Consider the following 25,549-nt stretch of genomic DNA (forward strand, 5'->3'; position numbering starts at 1 on the left):
TAGGATCCTATACCTTAAAGACCCAAAAAACTCTACTCAGAAGCTCCTAGACACCATCAATAGCTATAGCAAGGTAGCAGGATATAAAATGAACATAGAAAAATCATTAGCATTTTTATACACTAACAATGAACAAACTGAAAAAGAATATATGAACACAATTACATTTACAACAGCTTCAAAAAAAATCAAATACCTAGGTGTAAACCTAACAAAGGATGTGAATGACCTCTACAAGGAAAACTATAAACTTCTGAAGAAAGAGATTGAGGAAGACTATAGAAAGTGGAGAGACCTCCCATGCTCATGGATTGGTAGAATCAACATAGTAAAAATGTCTATACTCCCAAAAGTAATCTACATGTTTAATGCAATTCCCATCAAAATCCCAATGACATTCATTAAAGAGATGAAAAATCTACCATTAACTTTATTTGGAAACACAAGAGGTTCGAATAGCCAAGGCAATAGTCAGTAAAAAGAACAATGCAGGAGGTATCACAATACCTGACTTCAAACTATATTACAAAGCAATAGTATTAAAAACAGCATGGTACTGGCGCAAAAACAGACATGAAGACCAGTGGAACAGAATAGAGGACCCAGATATGAAGCCACACAACTATAATTAACTTATCTTTGATAAAGGTGCTAAAAATACACGATGGAGAAAAGACAGCCTCTTCAACAAAAACTGCTGGGAAAACTGGTTTCAGTCTGCAAAAACTGAAACTAGATCCATGTATATCACCCTATACCAAAATTAACTCAAAATGGATCAAGGATCTTAATATCAGACCCCAAACTCTAAAGTTGGTACAGGAAAGAGTAGGAAATACTCTGGAATTAATAGGTATAGGCAAGAACTTTCTCAATGGAACCCCAGCAGCTCAGCAACTAAGAGATAGCATAGATAAATGGGACTTCATAAAACTAAAAAGCTTCTGCTCAACAAAAAGAAATGATCTCTAAACTGAAGAGACCATGCACAGAGTAGTAGAAAATATTTGCCAGCTACACATCAGACAAAGGACTGATAACCAAAATATATAAGGAACTCAAAAAAACTAAATTCTCCCCAAACTAATGAACCAATAAAGAAATGGGCAAGTGAACTAAACAGAACTTTCTCAAAAGAAAAAATTCAAATGGCCAAAAAACACATGAAAAATTGCTCACCATCTCTAGCAATAAAGGAAATGCAAATTAAAACCACACTAAGTTTCCACCTCACTCCTGTTAGAATAGCCATCATTAACAACGCCACCACCAACAGGTGTTGGCGAGGATGCGGGGAAAAAGGAACCCTCTTACACTGTTGGTGGGAATGTAAACTAGTACAACCACTCTGGAAAAAAATTTGGAGGCTACTTAAAAAGCTAAACATTGATCTACCATTTGATCCAGCAATACCACTCTTGGGGATATACCCAAAAGACTGTGACACAGGTTACTCCAGAGGCACCTGCACACCCATGTTTATTGCAGCACTATTCACAATAGCCAAGTTATGGAAACAGCCAAGATGCCCCAGTACTGACGAATGGTTCAAGAAAATGTCGTATCTATACACAATGGAATTTTATGCAGGAAACACAACAAGGGGATTGGACTTTGAGTACATGATAAAAGCTTTAGCACACAAGGGAGGGGTGAGGATAGGTAAGACACCTAAAAAATTAGCTAGCATTTGTTGCCCTTAACACAGAGAAACTAAAGCAGATACCTTAAAAGCAACTGAGGCCAATAAGAAAAGGGGACCAGGAACTAGAGAAAAGGTTAGATCAAAAAGAATTAACGTAGAAGGTAACACACACGCACAGGAAATCAATGTGAGTCAACTCCTTGTATAGCTATCCTTATCTCAACTAGCAAAAACACTTGTTCCTCTCTATTATTCCTTATATTCTCTTCAACAAAATTAGAGAAAAGGGCAAATAATTTCTGCTGGGTATTGAGGGGGTAGGGGGAGAGGGATGGGGCAGAGTGGGTGGTAAGGGAGGGGGTGGGGGCAGGGGGGAGAAATAACCCAAGCATTGTATGCACATATGAATAATAATACAATAAAAAAATAAAAACAACAACAAAAAGATTTATGCAAGTGGGAGTAGCATAGGGCCAGTTATACTATAGATGGTTACTGATAGATGAATTCTAATTTTACATTGTAATTAAATGTTCATGTGTGTGGAATGGGTAGCAATCATGCTGGTTTGGTCATCAGGCATGTGGGCTTATGCCTAAGCTCTGACAATAATTAGCCCTATCTTCTCTCATATGAAACTTCTACTTCAATATATTTATCTTACTTCTCAAACTACTTCAGTTATACTGATCATGCTCGTTTTTGTATGTATTTTAAAAACTACTAAAAGTATACCTTTACTCAATTTTTACTGTTCTTAATCATTTTACTAATTTTTGATCTTAGAATCCTTGGTCTTCTGAACTTAAAAATTATATTACAACTGGAGTATTCTTTATCTGAAATGCTTGTGATCAGATGTGTCTCAGATTTTGAATTTTTTTCAGACTTTAGAATATTTTCAAGTAGATAATTAGATATCTGGGGGATAGTACTCAAGCTGAAACATAAAATTTGTTTATGTTTTATGTGCACTTGATATAGCTTCAAGGTAATTTTATACAATTTTTTAGTGCATGTGTGTTTTGGCTGTGACCCATCACATGAGGTCAGGTGGCGAATTTTCCATTTGTGGCATTATGGGGGTGCTTAAAGACTTTCATATTCAGAAGTATTTTGGGATTTTTTTGATTCTTGAATGAAGAATGCTCAATCTGTAAGAAGCTATCTAAGTAAACCACATGGAAGAATAACGATGAGACTTTTTAAAAGTTTGCACCATTTAATATCCCCTCAATTAAAACAAAATCTCTTAATTTTTTTCTTTTAAGCAAAGCTATTTTTAATTCCAGTATAATGAATTTTATGCCCTTCATTTCACTCTGAATGTGAGTACACTTAAAATTTTGTCACTGTATGGGACTGTTTTAAATGTTATTCAACTGGATTGAGTTTTTATGACTATACACCCTCCCTGCTTAGCTCGCTGTTTCCTGAACCTATTGTTTTGCCATGTTTCTTCCTTCACTATGTTGGTGCTTTCTGAAAACTCTCCCTGGGTTGCACACAATCCAGTGCATTCTCATTTGGTGAGAGGGGCTGCCTCACTCCTAGCAGCAGAGCTTTTTGTAGAAACTTGACCCTTAATTATTGCCGATTGCCTATTTGGCTTCAGATCAGTCTGTGCTCTGCTTGCCTTCTGTCCTTCTTCGCATTGTGTCATTTTCATTTGCAGACCTACACCCACCTATTTGTCCCATTCACCAGTCATTAGCTTCCCTGCTGCTACCTGTCCCACTCTGCTTCACAGCTGTTACTTCACTGCCATGCTCAGACCTAGAAAGCCACTCTTGAATTCATCTGCCAGCCTTAGTCTGGGCCCTTGCCCAGGCAGAGGAGAAAGAATGGACAGGAATTAGATGGCCTGCCACATGCTATCTGAGGTGTCATGTTCTCACTGTGTCCCAGGCTAGCCTGAAATATCAATGTGAAGCTTTTATGCTTCAAACAAATACAATCTTGAGTCATCTGAGAGTCTGCATAATTGAAGAACTATACAATCACATGTTGATGAATTTTGAGCAAGGTAATACAATGAGAAATGTTAGGATATAAATATTGCATAAAAAAAGGAAATTCCCCTGAATTACTAGCAATATGTTTGCTAATGCTTTGCAAAATTTCAGAAAAATCTTAAAATCTGATAAACTCTACATTAGAAGGCTAAGTTGTATTTCTTTGCATGTTTTGATAAGATATGTAGTCATAAATATTGGACACCTTATTCTAAATAGTGTCTTTACTTGTGTTGTTGGAATATTCCTGTTATCTATAAAATCTCTCAACTTTCAAGAACAATTCAACACTCCACCACTTACTTTCATGAAATCTCCAATTAGTTCAGTCATAGTAGAGTGTACTTAGGCTAGTGGTGGATGAATACTGAGTTTAACCTAGAAAATCCAGGCTTTGCCACTTAGAGGTTGTCTGACTTTATTCCCGTGATTCTCATTTTCTTCATATGTATATTGACTGTAATAGTTTCTCTGTATAGTTTGTAGGGTTGTTATAAAGATCAAATGAGATAATCTAGAAAAGCTATCATAATTCTAGGTCTGGTGGTTCATTCTTTTAATCCTAGCAACTCAAGAAGCAGAGGTAAGAGGTTACTGGTTCCAGGCCAATCCAGGCAAACTTACCATAAGACCCTATTTCAAAAAAAAAAAAAAAAAAAAAAGGGCAAAAGACTGGGGCATGGATCAAGTGGCAGAATGCATAGCAAGTGGGAAAACCTGAATTTAATCTCCTAGTACTACCAAAAGAAAAAGAAAAAAATCACAAATATAGGGTACTATAGTGTAGTAGTTAGTAAACTATGATAATAGAGAAAGAAATCATGGTATTTCCTTCATACATGTTTATTCTACTACTTTTGGTCATCCAATTACAGAAAAATTTGGAAATTTACATTGGAAAAGGTACAATGAGCAACAGTAAAAATCCAATCATTGTTACTCTCTGGAAGATTTTTCCTTCCAGGAAGAAATTTAAAATCAGAAAATTCAATAAAAAGAACAATTTGTGGTTAGTATTTCCTATTGTTTCTAAAATTTTCCTTTTTTCTTGCAATGTAATTCATGTACAGTACGCAAATCTTATATGGACAGCTTGATGAGTGTTTTCAAGTGTGTCCCCTTGGGCAGTCACCACCCACGTAAGGGCACAGAATATTCCCAGCACTTTTGCAGGTCCTTAAACTTCATTTGATCCTCTGTCTTAAAAAGAGAGAATCATTTCACCAAAGGTAAACTCTACCTTTGTTTGAACTTCATATAAAATCAACGATAGAGCAAGTTCCTAATATATCTAGCTTCTTTCCCTCACCACCGTGTCTATGAGATTAATCAATGATTTTGCTTGTAGCGTTACTTCCTTTTTTTGAGTTTTATTTTGTCACTGTATGAATTCACAACAACTTATTTATGTATTCTACAGCTGATGGCCCTTTGGATTGCTTCCAGCTCTCTTCTATAATCAATTTTGATTGGAAATGGTTTTAGGAATTCATCCAATTTGTCTAAGAATTCAAGTTAATTGTCATAAAATCATCAACAATATTTTCTTTTATTTGTAATCACACAGCTTTTACAGTTTATGCCCCTAGTTTTGTAACTAATATTGCTTTTTATATATCTATTCTTTCTTTCTTGTCCAGTTATGCCAGAGGTTACTCAGCTTTAATAGAAAATCCATGTTTTCCCCAAAACCTATGAATAGGGGATATCTCTTGATTTTAGCCGTGAACAGGAGCTAAGCCTGAAACACTTGAAAAGTTAAGCTGCATATAGTCTTACTATAGTAGGCTTTTCCAAAATAATGAGGGGAATTTGCTAATAGTTGTCTAACTTAAACTATTATTATAATGGCACCTTCTTTCACTTACTTGTTTTTTGGTGGCACTAGGGTTTGAACTCAGGGCTTTATACTTGCAAGCAGGCACTCTACCATTCGAGGTACCCCTCTAGTCCTTTTTGCTCTGATTGTAGTAGAGATAGCAGGAGGTCTCATTATTTGCCAAGGCTGACCTCAAACCACTATCCTCCTGATCTCAACCTCCCAAGTAACTAGGATTACCCTCTTTTCAGCAAACTAACCTGAACACCTTCCCTTGTAGCCACATCCCTAGGGTTTTCTTTCAGGTTTGTGAGGTCTTGGTGACATAGTGGCTATTTGCAATCTGCCATCTTGAGACCAGTCTCATTTTTGTACTTATCTCTTGGGCACTTATAGGAGTGGCAGAACTTTGTGCCTAACTCACTAATTTGATGTCTCAGGATTGATGGTGCTGAATTGGGAAAGCTGAGGCAATTGTCAGTTCATTGTCTGCCTTCATTTATGACTGAGAGTTTCTGACTGTGGAGCAGAATTTCTAATCCTAGGTTGTCCATTTTGTGTCACGACTTCTAAACACAGTTGTTATGTGGTGGAAGAATTCTTTTCCCGTAATGATGCCCAAAATGAATGATACACTAAAGGACCAGAGATAAAATTTAAAGCTAATCCTTGAATTTATAAGGTGAGAGAGAAGCTAGCCCTTAAAGGATTTAAAAACAGGTCACTTACATGTTTTATAACAGGTTTGGATATTCCATTTGTCTAATTCACCCTGTTTCATAAGTTTACATTTAGACATGTTGCAAATCTCTAAACCCAGTCTTTAGAGATAATATCAGATGTTCCTTAAAATGTAAAAAAGCATGTGTATTTAGGAGAGGGTATCCTGGGGGGGGAAGATACAACAACTGAAGATCTAAAGAAACTTCTACCAATGAGCCAATCTTTTATATATAGTTTAGAATCTTATTTTTTATCACCTAACAAGAAAGAACATTAGAAAATACTTGTTGCATTCCTGTCTAATAGGGACAGATTATTTTGATTAAGAATGGATTGAGTTGCATGAATGTAGAAAAGAGGAGGGGTCAAGGAGAGGATAAGGTATACTGTTACTTTAAAATTATGCATGCATGACCCCATCCTGGTCCCTCCCACTGTTTGAGGTCCCAGCTGAAAGCTTGGGGAGCTCAGTTCCAAGAGGGCCACCACGCTGACAGCACTGAGTTTCAGGTAACCAAGTGTTTGCTGGGCAGAATACTTTACGTGGGCACCTGAGTCTTCCTTCCAACATTCCTGTTGCTGTGCCTTTATTTGCTAAGAGTAACTTGGGGTGGGGGTTACAGTAGTGTTATCAGGCGACAAGGGACAATGGTCCTTTTGAAGAGCCATTTGTTACACTGAGGGAAGTAGTTGAAATGCAATAAAGAAATGGTAACACAGCTTATCAATATGATTACTTACACAGTATTAGGAATCCATATTTAAACTACAAATACAAAGTCATATGAGGAAACACTAACACAAATGTTTGCTAAATATTAAGGTGCAGCACAGGCAGATGGTGTGGGGTTTCTAATCAGCTTTACTGTGAGCTTAAAGTTGCTGCACATGCCGGGATAAGGGGAAAGGCCCAAAGTGCTTTGCCAGCTTTATTTTGGGCTTCTGCAAGTTAGCACTGGGTTTCAACATATGGTACATGTGTAAAGAGAATCTATATGGTTCTTTACCTTGTTAAGTAGGGTAGAGAGTGCTATTACCCTGGGGCAGAGTAGAACCTGACATGGCTGTATGGTGAAATACATTATTCATAAATATTTATAAATAAAGAACTAAACTGGCTGTCTTACAGTCTTTTGAGCTTGATTTGTTCAATAAAATTAAGACATTTATCAAAAGAGTGAGTATTTTACTCTAAGCAATGTACTTCAAAATGTGTTTTGAGGAGTTCTGAGTTGTTTCTTGGAAGGGGCTCAAAGTCCTAATGCTTAGGATGAAATTAATTTTCAAAACTCTGCAGCTTTCTCTTGACATGCTATTTTTCTGATCCCCAGACAACAGCTTCTCCTCATGTCTTCATCCTTGCTAAGAACAACTTTGGAATTACCTCTGTGTGAAAACGTGTCTGCAGTTTCCTGAAGATGGAGTATCTCAACGTTACTTAAAGTGTCCTGCGTCAAAGTGCTGCTGGCTAGAGACACAGGCCTGATTATTTATTTAGGAATGCTTTATCAGGAGAAGAATGCTTTTTTGTAAACATGAGTCGCCTGGCTCTTTCACTGGGCTTTGGCTTATTTTTTCAGGTCATTGAAACATTGATCTTTGCCTGTTTTGCTTCACTGTCGTTGGCTATCTCGCAGGGTCTTTTCCCAAAGCTGGAGAATGTGGGAGCTTTCAAGAATGCTTCAACTGTGCCAGCCAGAGCAGTGTGTGGAATTCCAGGCCGAAGTACTTTTTGTCATAGCTCTGAGGCTGCTGAGAATCTTCAGTTGTGTACCCAGCAGTTCTGTGTTCAGGATTGCCCCTACAGATCTTCCTCCCCTACCTCCACAACCTTTTTTTCAGCAGACCTCAGGGACTGCATCACAGAGGAGCATGACCTGCATCCTCACTCCCATAGCAATTCTACCGCTTTTGTCTTTGGAAATAACCAGAATTGCTTTTCTTCCCTTCCTTCTCTGAGGCTGGTGGCAGCATTTACTTTAGCTGTGTGGTTGAAACCTGAGCAAGACGGTATAATGTAAGTAGTAGTGTGGGTTTTCAGCATTCCCAGGACCTTGAAAAAATCAGTAATAAGGAGAATTACTGCAACCTGAAGTCCAAACTAGAAACAAAAGCTAACAGTATGGAACTTGTGCCATTGAAGCTGGGCTACTGTGCTAATCTTTCCTGTTCCACGTTTACAATCCAAGTATTTGTTCTACAATATTTTCTCTTCTCTATGAATGTAGACCATGAAAAAGAGTGTGTTCATTGCAAGCAGATATGTTTACACCTGAATCATTTATTTCTGAGTAGGTTAGTTGAACCTTTGGCTCTGTCTAGCCTTTGGAGGCTAAATGAGGCTCAGTGTGAGTTTTAAGGCACAGGTGCTAGTAATACAAATTATTCATATTTTCAAAGTCTTGGTTTAGTTTTCCATATGAAAAGTATCACCACTAGACTATAAAATTTTTATTTGGCAGATAGCTCTCTGAGGACATAGAACTGAGTTTTATTCATCTCCCTTTTTCTAAGAAAAGATGTTTGACTTACGGAATATATTCAATAATATGAGTTGAATATATGAATAACGCTCCATCTCTAAAAGGATATAGCTTTTGGCTTTTACTTTGTGGTATTTTCCTCTTTCAATGAAATAAGAACCAATAGATAAGGAGGGGGGATTTTCGAAAACTTTCATGTTGTTGATCCCAACAGGAATGCTTCAGAAAGAGGAAAACAGCTTCCTTACCATCATTTTTGCTAGGCTGTTTAGTCACCTGATTTTCATTCTGTAATCTTTTCTCAAGCTGATATCTAATTTATTTCCCTTAAATAATATAAAGCCAATCTATAAATTTTAGTGAATAAGGTAGTTTTGTAGCATTTTTTGGCTTATTGTTTTGTTTCCCTGTAAGACTTCCAGCTCTTCTTGTGATGTTTACTTTGTGGGAAAGTGTTGGCTGAATATCTGAATACTTGTGAAACAAACCAGAAAAGTCTTCCCATCTCATAAGCAAATATAACTTAAATGTCTCTGGTGTTCACTTTCATCTTGCCAAGTGAGAATTCACATATTTTCATTTTGTTTTAAATTTGAAATGAAAAAAAAACACAGACTATTACCCTGATATCTATTGGACTGTTTAGAGAAAAACTTAATTTTTTTATTGTTGGAAAATATAGTAAATTCAAGCTCCTCTGTTTATGTAACTAGTATCCAAAGTATCATAAAACATTGTCTCTTGACAAATAGGGCTAGGATAAAATATTTTTCCAAGCTTAAATTCATCTTCTATTGGCATTGTTTCTTGTAAGTAAGACAGAGGAGTATTTATAAAGTTGGTAGCACATGGTTTATGGTCTTGAGAGCTCCTTCTTTGTATCAAGGTCATTTTCATTCTCAAAACTAAAATACCTATGGGAATTGGGGGAATTTCTGGGTGTTTGCACTAGATAAGTAAAACAAACAAAACATGGATTATCCAATTATTGTTTATTCAGGAGCAGAATAAATCCAGTTCCTAAATATTTTGCTACCTGCCTTCCTCTCAAATTTATTATCTACCAAAGCTAGTATGTTTACGAGCAAACAAAATAGCAGGGAAGATAATCAATAACATATTAAGAAATGCATTTTCAGTAAGCTTGGGGAAATAAGTCTGCATTTGGTAAATACATTCCTGAGTAATGATCGAATTCTCACTTGTAGATTTAAGCTCAAGAAAAATGAACAGAGGCAAACTCTTAGGTTGTTCAAGGCCTAGAAGCAGAGGATAAAGAGAAATGATTTCATTCCAGTAAATTACAAATATCCAGCTACTAAAGGGTTAAAATAATATGCAGTAGAATTTACTAATTTATGGCAGTAAAATTATTTGCCTAAATTAAAAATATACTTGCTCTCACATCTTACCAAATGTATGCACAAAGAATAGTAAATTAGTGTCTGTAAAAGTTGACTATTAATGTTTTCCAATCTTATTCTGACCTCTCCACTCAGGGAAAAAAATAAATATAAGTGAAAAGAAGTGATTTGTGAAAACTGTACCATTTAAGGAAAATTTTAAATCATCTTCAATAGTAATGCTTGGTTGACCCAATTTGACCTTTGCCTCTTGGATGCTTCTGATTGAATTTGACCTCTCTGTGAGGTCTTCTGTATGGCATGCATGTTTCTAAATGCAAAATACTAATAATCTAATGGAGAAGACAGATGGATTCTTGATCTTACCTCGGCAGCAAAATGTGTTGAGTGAGCACAAAGGAAGCCCCTTAAAGAAACTTGACAGGAAAAAGGGTTTCTGCACTAAGCATAATTGCAGAGATTCTGTGCTGAGTAGATGGAAATCAGGTGAAGAAAGAGTCCCAGGGTCTGAAAGATGTGTCAGTCGATAAGCATAGAGGTAACTCTTTAAAAATAATTTGGGTCAGGCATTGTGACACATATGTTTTATCCCAGCACTCAGGAGGCTGAGGCAGGAGGATAAAAATTTGAGGTCAGTCTGGGCTAAACAAAAATAACAATGGGCCTAACATGAAACCTAGGAATTTTCTAAAAAGTTTTATAATTCATCAAAATATTATTTTGCTGTGCTTTTATAAAAATCCAATGAACTTTCATCCAAGATTGTTAATGTTAGTTCAGTTTCTAAGTTGGGCTGTATGGTCAGGGAGAGGTTTGCCGGTCATCTCACCGATACTGCTTTGGCTTCTAGACTGATGGGGTAAGAGAGACTAAAGCTGTCCATTATCCTTTTTATCCTGGGAATTAACTGGAGTGGTTCTGACTCCAGGGCTAAGAATTTAGAGCCTTCTATCAACACTAAATTCTCTTTCCATTAAAACAGAGAAAGATTTGCACTGGTGACTCAATACCCAAGTGGGATGTAGTGTATCATACAACTTCCTATAAAAGAAATGGAAGAGAAACTAATGATCCATTAGGCTAAATGTTAGTTTTGAAGACTGATTCAACCCTGTTGGTTTCTATCATGAATCTCTAATGAAGGATGTTGAGGCTCTAGGGAATATATTGTAAATAAAAATTCTAATTTTTGTTGAAATAAAATGATTTCTTTATAGGAATAAAGCTGGCTTAGAATATAATGATGTTCAGGCACTTACTCATAGTGCACCATTTTGAGTTTGAGGTCACTTTATCACTGCACAATGCCTTAGCTTGTCATTTTGCTTGGATGCTGACCTTTTCTATCTTTTCTGGTTGCTTCCTAAGGTGTGTGATAGAAAAGACGCTGGATGGGCAGATTGTGTTCAAACTTACAATATCTGAGAAAGAGACCATGTTTTATTACCGCATAGTAAATGGTTTGCAGCCTCCAATAAAAGTAATGACACTGGGGAGATTTCTTGTGAAGAAATGGATTCATCTCAGTGTGCAGGTTAGTAAAATAAAAAATATTTAACATTTGGTTAAACACAAGGATCTATCTTCTTTTCTCTTCTCTAAATGGCATCTGCCCAAAAAATCTGAAGCAATATCTTTTATATTTTAGGTATATGTAAATGACAATTAAAGAATACAGATATTTCAGTGATCTAATGATGTATCTCTTGATACATAGCAGATTCCACCCTGGCTCCAAAATTGCTGTAAAACTCCCCCCAGAAGCTTCAAGACAATGCTATGTGTAGTAATAATATGTTCAGGAAATTTTTGTTTCATTTGCTTAGAGTATTTTATTTTGTTTAAAAATGTGTAAGAACTCTTTTTTGGTGTCTAGTACTGATTTTTCTAGTCATGACAGTATTAAAACCCTTGCCTGGTATTTTTACAGCTGTCTTTGTCAGATAGCATCTGATGATGTGAATAAAATTTGGCTGTTACATTAAAATGGTGACCTTAGAACTAATGAACTTTACACTTGAGGCACTCAGAAAGTGTTATATTATTATTTTAGTTGTCAACCACAGTTTGTGTGAGTCTTAGAAACTGTGAAAGGCTGAAATAGCTGTGAGATGTCTGATAGTTTTAATCCCTGGAATACAGGAACAATTTATCCTCTTGTTTATTCAGGACACTGGAATGACTCAATACTGTCAAAGGCCACCTTTTCCTTTCAAACCAGAGGTGCTATGTGTCACAGTTCCCAGTATGTGCTCTTGTAAGAGTGTCTACTCAGTGGTCAATGCAAACTCTGCTTGCATTGGAGGATATTTGTACCCTTACCCAATTTATGAAAATTATCTTTAATTTCTCATGTATATCCCTGAATCAGAAGCATATTTCTTCAGAAGGTCTTGAGAATGTTATGTGGTTTAAAATTATTATTTTGACATAGATATTATTTTTGACAATTTTAATACATTTTGTTCACTTCTTTGTTTGGGCTGATGGTAACTGTGAACTGCTGCCATCTCAATGACTTAAACAGCTTAAGAGTAATATATATATATATAAAATATTAAATGCAGAAAGGTAACTATGATTGATTTTAGGGAGATATTAGCAAAGTAGTATTTAATCAACATGATATGCCATACTGACTCAGAGCTTTCGGTTAGGAGATGAATTTAGCAATTGCTGTTGGCGGGAAACAGTGTTTTCATGCTACTAGGCTTGAGTGGCCATGCAGATGGTGAATTGTGGCTGACATCAGGCTCTATGGTACCATCTGATTGTTTTAGTCTTTCAGTACCCACCTCCAAGTGATTCAATAGTTAATAGATAGGGGACCCATTTGTCCTCTCTCTTTTTTTTTTTTTAATTTTATTTATTTATTTTTTCATTTTTCTTTTATTATTCTGTCCTCTCTCTTGAAGTTGACCATTCCATCAACTGACCAGTGCAACAGAATTGGGTTCTAGTGTTAAAAATGTAAAAACAGAAACTTAAAGAAAGGCACTCTGTAAAAGGTGCCAGAACATAGGTATGTTGCACAGTTTTATAACAACAAGGATTAAAAAAAAACCTTTCTTACTTACCTTTATTTTTGCCTTATCTGTAAAACTGTTCCTGGTTTTGGCAGGTAATAATATATTAAAATCTTTGAAAGTTTAAAATCTAAAGGCAAAGCAGTAACCAAGGCTGAATTACTTTCCTTAGAGGGCCTCTTGAACTCTGCAGTGTCATTTCAGTGCATGTCAAACATGAGTCACTTCTTTGTTCAGGTAAAATTTCTTTATACATCTTTACATTTTCTCCTTCTTTCAAGAAAAGGTTAAAGTACTTATGATTTAATGAAATTGAGTTGTTTTACAACTATTTGACTGTTTAAAAAAAAACTTACACTTTCCAATTTGTATACTTTATTTTTCAGTTATTTTTTTCTCTTTTTGACAGGGTCTATCTATATAGCCCAGGCTTCCCATGAACATTCATCACTTCTGCCTTAAACTCCCAATTTGCTGGGATAAAAGGCATGTACCACCAAACTCTGCTGTTTTAAATTTTTAAAGCACTTTTTAGTATACATCAATTGCTCAAAGCAATGAGTCTCTTTGGGACACGTCCATATAGTATACAACACACTTTGATCATATTAACCGCCGTTTTCCCTTCTCTTATACCACTCCCACTCCCACGTCCTATTTATCTTCCCTAATGCCTCCACTTCTAATATAATGCCCATTTTTTCACTTGATTCTACATTCCACATATGATAGAAAACATGTAATATTTGTCTTTTTGAATCTGACTTATTTTGTTTAATATGCCAACCTTTCTGTTTCACCCATTTTCCTTCAACTGACATGATTTTGGTCTTTATGGCTGCATAATACTCCATTTTGTGTGTGTGTGTATATATCACATTTTCTTGATCCATTAATCCATTGATTGATGAGCACCTAGGCTGATTCTACAATTCAGATATTGCAAATAGCAATATCTGAAAAATGGGTGTTCACATACAATCTGTATTGTATGCTAACTTCCAGTATATATCCAGGTGTGAAATATGGCAGCTCTATTTTTAGGTTTTTAAGGAAGTGCCATACCTATTTTCATAGTGTATGTACTAATTCAGTGCATTCCTACCAGCAGTGCATTCCTACCAACCTGCCCTGCATTGTTGTCAGCATTTGTTGTTTTTGCATTTCTTAATGATAGCCATTCTGACTGGGATGAGATGGAGACTCAATGTAGTTTGATTTGCATTTCCCTGATGGCTAAAGATGCAAAATTGTGTGTGTGTGTGTGTCTGTATTGGCCATTTGTACTACTTCTTTTGAGAAGTGTCTGTTCATTTCATTTCCTCATCTGTTGATTAGATTATTGTTCTATTGGTGTTTAAGTTCTGAATCTATTTATATAGTCTGGATATTAATCCTTTAGCTGATGAATAGCCGGTGAAGATTTCCTCCCATTCTGTAGATTGTTTCTTGATTCTGGTAATTGCATTGCTGTGCAGAAGTTTTTTAATTTGATGCAAATCCATTTGTCAAATTTTTGTTCTTATTTTCTGAGCTATTGGAATCCTATACAGAAAGTCATTGCTTGTGCCTATATCTTGAAGTGTTTCTATTAGATTTTTCAAAGATTCACGTATTGCGTTAAGAACTTTGATCCATTTTGAATTGAGTTCTATAGGTGAGAAACAGGGATCTAATTTCAGTCTTATACATGTGGCTATCAGTTCTCCCCATACCAGTTATTGAAGCAGCTGTATTTTCTTCAATGTATGTTTTTGGCAACTTTGTCAAGAATCAGGTGGCTGTAGTTGCAGGAACTTATTTCTGGGTTCTTACTCTATTCCATTGGTCTACATGCATGTTTTTGTGCCAGTATCATGCTGCTTTTATTTCTATGCCTCCATAGCATAATTTGAAATCAGGTAATGGAATATTTTCAGCATTGCTCTTTGTTTTTTCAAGGTTACCTTGGTTAATTGGATATTTTGTGCATCCATATGAATTCATTTTTCTAATTCTGTGAAGAATGTTAACAGTGACATTTTAGTGGAGATCACATTGAACACATAGATTAGTTTATAAATATGGCCATTTTCACATTTTTTTTTTCGTGGTTCTGGGGTTTGATCTCAGGACTTTATGTTTGCGAGGTAGGCACTCTACCACTTGAGCCACTCTGCCACCTACATTTCTGCAATATTAATTCTGTCTACCCATGGACATTGGAAGACTTTCCATCTTCTAGAATCTTCAAATTCTTTCTCTAATGTTTTATAGTTTTCGTTGCAGAGGTCTTTTACCTCCTTAGTTAGGTTTACTCCTAGACATTTTGTTCTTCTAAGGCTATTGTGAATGGGACAGTTCTTTTTATTTCTTTATCAGTGGGTCATTATTGCTGTGTAAATAACTAGTGGCTTTTGTATCCTGGTATTTTCTGAATTTGTTTATCAGATTTAAAAGTCTTTTTGTGGATGCTTTAGGATCTAAGTATAGGATGATAATGGCATCAAATAGGAAGTATTTGATTTCTTCCTTCCCTATTTGTATCTCTTTTATTTCTTTTCCATGCCTTATTGCTCTGGTTAAAATTTCAAGGAATATATTGAATAAGAGTGGTGAGGGTAGATAAACTTTTCTCATACCTGATTCAAGTAGAATTGCTTTCAGTTTTTCCTCACTCAGTGTATTGTTAGCTATGGGTTTTCATGCATAACATGTTTTACGTTGAGGCATGATCCTTTTATACCTACTGTCTTCAAGACTTTTATCATGAGGGATGTTGAATTTTATCAAATGCTTTTTCTGCATCTGTTGAAATGAACATGTGATTTTATCTTTGAATTTATTTATAGGCTGCCTAACATTTATTGATTTGTTTACATGAACCATCCTTACATCTCTGAAATGAAAACGGCTTGATCAAGGTGTGTGGTCTTTTAAAAAAGTTGCTGGATTCCATTTGCAAGTACTTTGTTGAAGATTTTTGCATCTATGTTCACCAAAAATATTGGTCTATAGTTTTCATTTTTGATTGTGTTCTTATCTGGTTTTGGTGTCAGGATAATACAGGACTTATAAAATGAGTTTGACAGCATTCTTCCCTTTCTATCTTATAGAATAGTCTGAGAACATTGGTAGTAGATTTTGAAAGGTCTAGTAGAATTCAGCAATAAATCTGTTCCTGGGCTTTGCTCTTTTGGGATTTTTTTTTTTATTACCGCATCAACCCAATTGCTTGTTATTGATATATTTAGATTTCTGTATCTTCTTGGTTCAATTTTTGTAGGTCAAATGTGTCTAGAAATTCATTCATTTCTCCTAGATTTTTCAATTTATAGAAGTCCAAGTTATCAAAAAAATCTCTTATCATATAGATTTTGCTGGTGTCTGCTGTATCATTTTTTAGTCTCTAACTCTATTAATTTGTGTGTTCTCTGTCTTCATTTGGTTAGTTTAACTAAGGGTTTATCAATCATGTTCATCTTTTCAAAGACTCAATTTTTTAGATTTCATTAATCCTTCATATTATTCTTTTAGACTACTTAATTAATTTCAGCTCTGATCTTTATTATTTCTGTCCTTATATTGGCTTTGAGCTTGGCTTTTTTGGGTTTTTTGGCTTATTTAAGTGTTTATTAAACTGGTAATAAACCCAGTTGGAGAAAACCCACACCCTTCAGGGATTTTATTAACCTTCAAAATGCAACTCTAGGAAGTTTGGAATTAAGAGCTGATTAAACATGAAATTTTTTTATTGTTGTGCTTGGTGTGGGTACATTGTAGTATTTACAAAGGTTCTTACAATGTATCTGATACATATGATATTTTTCTCTCCCCACAATTGCTGGAACAGTTTCAAAAGGTACCGTTTTTGCACTTTGCATTTATATACATGTGTATACATTGTTTGCACCATAGTCGTCCTTCTATCCCTTTCCCCACCTCCTCCCCCATCCAACTGGTGCCACCTGCCCCTGCCACAAGAGAACCTGTTCCATCCTCCTGTTCTCTGATTTTGTAGAAGATAAAACATAATAGATAAAATGACAGACATGATGTTTTGCTAGTTTGAGATAAAGATAACTACACAGAGAATGTCCTTGTGTTGTTCCCATGCATATGTGTATTACGGCTATACCTCTTCCAGTCCTCTTCACTCATCCCTGGTCTGCTTCCCATGGTGGCTTCACCAAGTTTAAAATTTCTATATTCTTTCTTATACAGTAAACACATCAACCTCATTCAAGTTTTTGGTTTCCTTCCCTTCCCTTATCCCTCCATTGCACAGCCTTCCCTTAGTGTGACCCATGTCCCATAACATTGCTACATTTGTTTTAGGTTTACAGTCCACATATGACAGAGAACATGTGGCTTTTGGCCTTCTGAGCCTGGCTTATTTCACTTAAGATGATATGCTCCAATTCCGTCCATTAACCTGAGAATGACAAATTTTCGTTCACTTTGTGGCTGAATAAAATTCAGTTGTGTATAAGTACCACATTTTCTTAATCCTTTCATCAGTAGTGGGGCATCTTGGCTGTTTCCACACCTTAGCTATTGTGAACAGTGGTGAAATAAACATGGATGTACAGGTGCCTTTCTAGTAACCTGACTCACAATCCTTTGGGCATATCCCTAGAAGTGGTATTGCTGGATTGTATGGCAGATCTATTTCTAGTTTTTTAAAGAGCCTCCACACTGTTTTCAAGAGTGGTTGTACTATCTTCCACTCCCACCAGCATTGTGTGAGGGTTCCTTCTTCCCCTGCATCCTCGCCTTGATGGTAGCTATTCTAACAGGAATGAGGTAGAAACTTACTGTGGTTTTGATTTGCATTTCCTTTATGGTCAGGGATGGTGAGCATTTTTTCATGTGATTTTTAGGCATTTGGACTTCTTCTTTTGAAAAAGTTCTGTTTAGTTCAGGTACCCATTTCTTTATTGGGCTATTGATTTGGGGGGACTTTAGCTTTTCGAATTCCCTGTATATTCTGGTTATCAGTCCCTTGTCTGATGTGTAGCAATTAAAGATTTTCTCCCATTCTGTGAGTGTCCTCTTCAATTTAGAGACCATTTGCTTTGTTGTGCAAAGCTATTTAATTTAATGTAGTCCCATTTGTCAATCCTGTCTCTTAGTTGCTGAGCTGGTTGTGTTCTACTGAGGAAGTCTTTGCCTATGCCTATTGCTTCCAGTGTATAACCTGATTTTTCCTGTGCTAGCTTCAAGGTTTCAGGTCTGATATTAAGGTCCTTAATACACTTTGAATTGATACTTGTACAGGGTGACAAACATGGATCAAGTTTCAGTTTTCTGCAGGCAGATACTCAGTTTTCCTAGCAACAAATGTTGAATAGACTGTCTTTTCTCCATCATATGTTTTGGCATCTTCTCCAAAAGAATAGGTGGTCACACCTGCATGGATTCATATCTGGGTCCTCTATTCTATTCCACTGGTTGTGTTTTCATTTTCATTCAATTCCTGGAACTTTTTTGTTTCCTCCCTTATTTCTTTTATGACCCACTGATTGTTGAGCAATGTGTTGTTCAGCCTCCAACTGTCTGAGTATTTTCTGCTGCTACTTTTGTTGGTGAGTTGTAGTTTTATTGCATTGTGATCAGATAGTGTGCAGGGGGTTATTTCAGTTTTCTTATATTTGTTGAGACTTGCTTTGTCTCAACAAAGATATGATCTATTTTGGAGAAAGTTTCATGGGCTGTTCAGAGAAATGTGTATTTTGCTGTTGCAGGATGGAATACTCTGTAGACATCTGTCAATTCTATCAGCTCTATGATGTCATTTAGTTCTAGGATTTCTTTGTTGATTTTTGTCTGGATGACCTATCTTTTGTTGATAGAGGTGTATTAAAGTCTCCCACTACCACTGTGTTGAGGTTTATATGTGTTTTTAAATCATTTAGTATATATTTAATGAAGTTCAGTACACATGAGTTGATAATTATTATTTCCTCTTGATGTATTGCTCTTTTTATTAGTGTACAGTGATCTTCTTTATCTCTTTTGAGTAATTTAAGTTTGAAGTCCACTTTATCTGATAAAATTATTGCTAGTCTCACCTGTTTGGGGGGGCCATTAGCTTGGTAAATCTTCTTCCAGCCTTTCATCCTAAACCAGTGTTTGTTTCTGGCAATCAGGAGGGTCTCTTGTTGCAAATAACAGATTGTCTGGTCTTCCTTTTTAATACAGTTTGCTAAATGCTATCTTTTCATGGGGAGTTGAGTCCATTAACATTTGGTTTTAATACAAGGAGGTATGTGGTGATTCCTGCCATTTAGTTTTGTTTGTTTTTGTTTGTTTAAGGATTTCAGTGAGTGCAGCCAATTCAGTGCTATTCTCTAAGTGCTTGTCTGTTCTCATGAGGTTTAATACTTATCATCCTTTCATGGTTGTGTGTGTAGGATTCTTTTTAGAATTTTTTGTAGTGAAGGCTTGGTGATCATATATTGTTTTCATTTCTGTTTATCATGGAAGACTTTTATTCCTCCAAAAATTCTGAATGATAGTTTTGCTGAGTAGAGAATCCTAGGACTGAAATTGTTTTCTTTCAGTGCTTAAAATCCCTTGCTCCATGCCCTTTTTGCTTTTAAGGTTTCAGTTGAAAGGTCTGCGATTATTTTGATGGGTTTACCTTTACATATTGTTTGGTTTTTTTTCTCTTACAGCCTTCAATATTCTTTCTATGTTGTCTGTGCTAGTTGTTCTAACAACAACAACAAAATGCCATGGAAAGGTTCCATTTTGATCAAGCCTATTTGGTGTCCTGGAGGCTTCCTGTACCTGAACAGACAACTCTTTCTCCAGATTTGGGAAATTTTCTGCTATTATTTTGCTGGATATAGTACATATCCTTTTGGCTTACACCTCTTCTCCTTCTTCAGTGCCCATGATTCACAGGTTTGATCTTTTGATGGAGTCTCTGGACTGTTGTTTATTCCTTTTGCAGCTTTTGAGTCTTCTGTGTAAGAGTTCTTCTGTTTTTTCTTTAATATCTATTTTGTCTTCAAGTCCTGAGATTCTGTCTTTCACTTGTTCTAGTCTGCTGGAGTGGCTTTCCCCTGTATTTTTAAAATTTGATTTAAGGAACTTTTTATTTCCAGGGTTTCTGTTTGATTCTTTATTTTGAGATTTTCCCTGTCTTGATTATATTCCTCTTCATATCTTGTGCTGTTTTCTTTATTTCATATATCTCTTTTCTTTTTATAATCTCCTTTGCTTCACTTTGGAGTTTGTTGAAGTCTTCTCTGAGTTCATGTACTTGTTTCTGTATCTTCTCAAGTTTTTTTATTTGTGTTGTCATTATATTTCTTGAATGCATCTTGTACTTTCTGGTTAACTGTGTCTTGTAGTTTCTTCATGAGTTTCTCAGTGATCTCATTCATAATTTCCTCTTTGAGAGATTTTTTTTGTGGACGTTACTGAGCTCATTGGTGATATTTATCATTGTTCTTTTGGGATCAGGAACTGGATTTTCATTTTCTTCATTTCCCACTAAATCTTTTATTTAATTGTTAGACATTTGGGGGATAGGATTTCCTGGCCTCCTTCTTCTTCCCATGCTTCTATGATATGGTGCACTTTTATGTTGTTGGGTGGCTAATTGTTGAGTTGATTTTAATCACTTGTTAACTTCCCCTTGACTCAGTTACTATGCTATTACTGACATAGTCATTAGCTAGGTCGACATACTATTTCTGCTCCCTGACTAAGTGGCATAAATTAGCAATAACAAATTTACTCATTCAGTGCTGAACCAATTATTTACAAAAATGTAGTGAGCCCCTTGGTGATATTGTCTATAAGCCATGGAGATTGGGGGGAATAACAGTTGAACAGTTGTTAGGTATTAAAAGAGCTGGCACTGGAGGAAGTAGCAGGAAGGTGGGATGGGGTGAGTGGGGGAGGTTTGTGAGGCATGGGAGTTCCATGGTACTAATTCCCTACTGTGTGTTGAGGTGTAGTTCAGTCATTGTGGAAGAGGATGCTATTGTCTGGAATTGCTGAGGGACAGAAAGGATGGAGTAATGTGTAAAGTTGGCATAGACTATTCAGTGGGTGGTGCATTTGGAGGAGGTCAAGGTAATGGGAGAGAGGGAGGGAGAGGAGATGAAGATGACCAGGGGGAAAGGAAGAGGGAGAAGATAGAAAGAGATGAGAAAGAAAAAGTTGGAGTAAAGAAAGGAAAGTGGTCAATAGAAGGCTGAATGAGTTAGGGTTAAGACAAAATGCAGAAGTGAGTTAGGTAAGAACAAGTTGGAAGAAAAAATGAGGAAGATAAAAGTTAAAATTGAAAAAATACAAAAAAGTTAATAAAAATTAAAATAAATTAAAAGTAAAGTAAAATAAAAATAAAAAAGGTTTATATACTTATAAAATCAGTTAAATGAATGTTGTTGAGCCTTTCCTGCAATTTCAGGTTGAAGTGGTGACACTTTTATTTTTTTATAGGGGCTTGTCTAAGACTGTCCCTTCTTAAGGTTGGTATGTTGGGTTGCCATGGCAATTAGTATTGCCCTTTCCTATCAGACAGCCTTGTGGGGGTGAGGGGTTCAGCTCTGGGTGTTTGAGCCCAGGCTTCCTTAGTGGAAGCCTCTGGTGCAAGCAGGTTCTCAGAAGAGGTCCTGTGAACTGTTGGAAAATGAGCAGTCGCCAGCCCCTTCCACTCACAGGACAAGCCTGTGAGTTAGAAATGAGCTTTTCTCTTGGTGAGACTGTCAGTTTCATCTGACTCTCAGTTTCTCCAAGGCAGTGTGCAGTGCCTAGCTTTCCCCACAGTGGCTGCTGAGTTGCTCCACCCCCGAATGGATTTATTCATCTCTGCATTCTTCCCCTGTCCCCAAAGTATGAAGGTATGAAGGAAATATTCCCTCCGTGTGTTTGGCCACCAGTTTTTCCAGAGGGGGTGTAATCTGCCCCCCAGCTCTGCTAGAATGTGTGGTTCCCTCCCAAACAGTGTGTTGCACTCACCTGGCAGGTTAGCAGATCGACTTGTCTGGAAACTGAATGGTTATAGGGCAGAACAGACAAAGGTTTTGTATCTGCTTGTGTTTGGCAGCTCCTGGTCTTCCCAGACGCTTGCAGCTGCTTTCTTTTTGCCATTCCTTGCATTACATTATTGTTGGTGAGGTTACAGACCCACTAAGGTGGAGAGAAATCTGCATAGGTGAGTGGCAGTCAGAGGTTCTGTGTCTATAAGTATAATGGTGAGTCCAGGTACTCCCAGATGCTTGCAGGTCTCTGCCATTGTCTGCATTGTGTTTGGGAGGGAATTAAGAGAGAGAGAAAAAGAAATGAAATGAAGAAAAGCCAGAAAACAGACCAGCAGCAGCTGCCTGACCCTGCACTGGGCTGTTTTGCACTTTAAAAAGTTGGTTTAAGTGTCAGTCAATGAATATCACATGCTGCTGTGTGTTGGCAATGTCTTGTTCGGCAGAAAAACCAATATTACCCAATCCTTGCTGCCACGAAGTCTGGAGTAATTGAAATTGTACAGGTCAAGATACAAGGTTCCATCATCTGTCTGCCATCTTGATTTCTTCTCGACTTTTTGTTTTCCAAGACTTTGAGATACATCGTTAAGTTATTTATTTGAAATCTCACCAATTTGTCAATGTAGATGGCTGTGGCCATAAACTTTCCTCTTAGAACCACTTTTGTTGTATCCCACAAATTCTGATATGGCACATTTCCATTTTCATTTGACTTTAGGAATTTTTAAATTTCCCCTGATTTCTTTAATGACTCACTGATTGTTGATCATGTATAGATTCCATGTGTTTGTAGAATTTCTTGCTGTTGATTTCTAGTTCCATTACATTATGATCTGATGGGATGCAAGAAATTAGGTTATTTAAAAATTTGTTAAGACTTACCTTGTGGTTTAAAATATGATGTATTTTACAGAAAGATCCATGAACTGATGAAAAAATATGTTTTTTGCAATTATTGTATGTAATATTCTGTAGATGTCTGTTAAGTCCATTTGATATTTAGTGTACTTAAATTCTGAGATTTCTTTGTTACTTTTGTTTGTCGGAATGACACATTTATTTGTAAGAGAGTGGCATCACCCACTATTATTATATTGGGACCTAATGTCCCTTTATACTCAGTAGTTTTTTTTAAGTGATATTGGTTGCACTAACATTGAGTGTACATGTATTTATAAATGTTATATATTCTTGATATATGTTCCTTTAACCACTATGCAGTGACCTTTGTCTCTTCAGACTGTTTGCTTGAAGTCTGATTTGTTAGATATGAGTGTAGTTACTACTGCTTCCTTCTGGATTTGATTTGCTAGTAATATCATTTTCAGTCTCACTTTATTTATGTCTTTGCTGTGAGGCATGTTTCTTGCAGGTAGAAAACACCTGACTCTCATCTTTTAATAGAATAATCCAAGACATATTTTTAAATTAGAAAATTAAAAAATTGTTTTTATTCTAGGATATAAATGAATGGTATGTCCTAATTTCTGTTGTTTTGTGAGTTTGTAATGTTTGTTATTCTAATTCTCATTTGCTTGCTTGCTTGCTCTTCTAATAGGATTTCATCATTCCTGTGTTTTCATGATTGTGTTTATCCTCCTGCATATGGGACTCCTGTAATTATCTTCTGCAATACTAGTTTAGTGGTCACTAGTTCCTGTATGCGTATCTTACAAGAACTTTATTTTTCTTAACCTAGAAGAATAACTTTGCCAGATGTAGTAACCTGGGCTGGCAGCTATTTTCTTTCAGGGTTTGAAATATAGCATTCCATTGTCTCCTCACTGTTAAGAGTTTCTGTTGAGAAATTTGCTGTTTTTCTGAGATGAGTCTGCCTTTATAAATGAGTTGGTCTCTTCTCTCACAGTTTTCAGTATTGTCTCCTTGCTCTCACTCTGGCCTTTTTAATTATAGTATGGCATGGGGGAGGATTTTTTCTGGTCATGTTTTTTGAGATTCCATTATTTTTTGAGGAAGGCTCTTGCTATAGGTCTTGCTATGTGGCTTGGAACTTTCTCTGTATCCAAGATTGGCCTTTAACATATGATCTTTCTGACTCTGCCTCCTGAGTGCTGGGATTATAGGCACACACCACTATGCCTGGCTATTTGGGGTTTTATATAAATGCCTATTATTTCTGGATGTCCATATCTGTCCTAAGATTTGGGAAATTCTCTGATATTATTTTACTAATAGGTTTTTCCATACTTTTAGTCTGTACTTCAGTGCCTTCTTCTACACCAAAACATATGATGCAAGTTTGGTATTTTAATTGCATCCCAGAGATTTTGCATATTTCTATTTTTTTCTTTGTTAATGTCTGAATATGCTAATTCATCAACCTTGTCTTCAAGTGGTGAAATTATCTCTTCTGATTGATCTAGTCTATTGTTGAAACTTTTCATTGAGTTTTTTATTTCAGCTTTTCATTTCTAAGATTTTATTTTTTCAAAGTACCTATTTATTAAATTTGTGTAGATTCTGCATTTTCTTTCTCATTTCATTCAGTTTTTTCCTATATTTTCTTAGACTTCCTCCATCTTTTTAAAAATCATTCTTTCAAATTCAGAACTTTATCCACTCCAGCCTCTTAGGAGTCAGTTGTGAGAGAGTTTTGAACTTTTTGAAGGACTCATGTTGCCTTGTTTTTTTCCCCCTTTTATCTTGTATTTCTATGTTGAGATTTATGTATCTGTTTGGATGAGTATCTGTTCCGTTTTTATGTAAGAGCTTTGTAGAGAACACCTTATATTGTTGGTGTGTCTCAGAATATTTGATTTTTGGGAAGTGTTGTAAATATTTACAATTGGATATCACAGTATAGTTTCTTGGTTACTTATTTAGTTTTAATATGATGCGTACTGTTCAGAGCCTGGGACACTACTTTCTTTGTAGGTCTCATAAGAATGGAGAACTAGTAAATCATTCAGATGTGTAATAGACAATGGATTATATGGAGTACACTGCAATAATTCATTTAGTCTTGTCAACAATGTATGGTCTGAAGTGATATGGAAGCAACCTATGCTGTGGCCCAACATTTGTGCTTGTGTCCACAGTCTTTCTGTTATTTCTCTATGCTAGGTATGGATGACAAGGGAAGGGGTCTTCTGGACCACTCTAGCTGTGCCTACTTGGAGCATGGTCATTGGCTTGGGTTTTCAGCCTTATTATTTAAATAAAAGTAGTCACTGCATTTTGAGGGCAGGTAGGTTGTTTGAAGAGCAAGGTTACTGGATCATAGCTGGGCTGGGAATGTGTATCAGCAGCAGAACATCACACCACATACTCAAAGTGTTGTGCTCAATTCCCAGCACCATGTAGAAGGAGGAAAAGAAATAACAGTAACAGCAACAGATAAGTGAATCAGAGGCAGAAATGAAATGAAAACCAAGTACCAGCTACAAAAGAGAATAATAATAAGAAAAAATGCATAAATAAGAGAAAAAGAATTACACACACATGCACACAAACACATTCACACACATAG

At 36.2% G+C, this 25,549-nt stretch overlaps 1 protein-coding gene across 1 annotated transcript in view; it reads left to right on the forward strand.

Annotated features, from left to right (window-relative positions):
* The first annotated feature begins 6,671 nt into the window (after positions 1 to 6,671).
* The window catches only part of Ush2a (usherin), a 759,580-nt gene continuing 740,702 nt past the window's right edge, over positions 6,672 to 25,549 (forward strand). The window contains exons 1-3 of the mRNA XM_074048325.1: positions 6,672 to 6,712; positions 7,534 to 8,219; positions 11,418 to 11,583. Of these exons, the coding sequence (XP_073904426.1) occupies positions 7,738 to 8,219; positions 11,418 to 11,583 (648 nt within the window). The 5' untranslated portion in view covers positions 6,672 to 6,712; positions 7,534 to 7,737. The remainder of the gene's footprint in view (positions 6,713 to 7,533; positions 8,220 to 11,417; positions 11,584 to 25,549) is intronic.

The sequence above is a fragment of the Castor canadensis genome, chromosome 11 (genome assembly GCF_047511655.1).
Source record: "Castor canadensis chromosome 11, mCasCan1.hap1v2, whole genome shotgun sequence".
Lineage (NCBI taxonomy): Eukaryota > Metazoa > Chordata > Mammalia > Rodentia > Castoridae > Castor > Castor canadensis.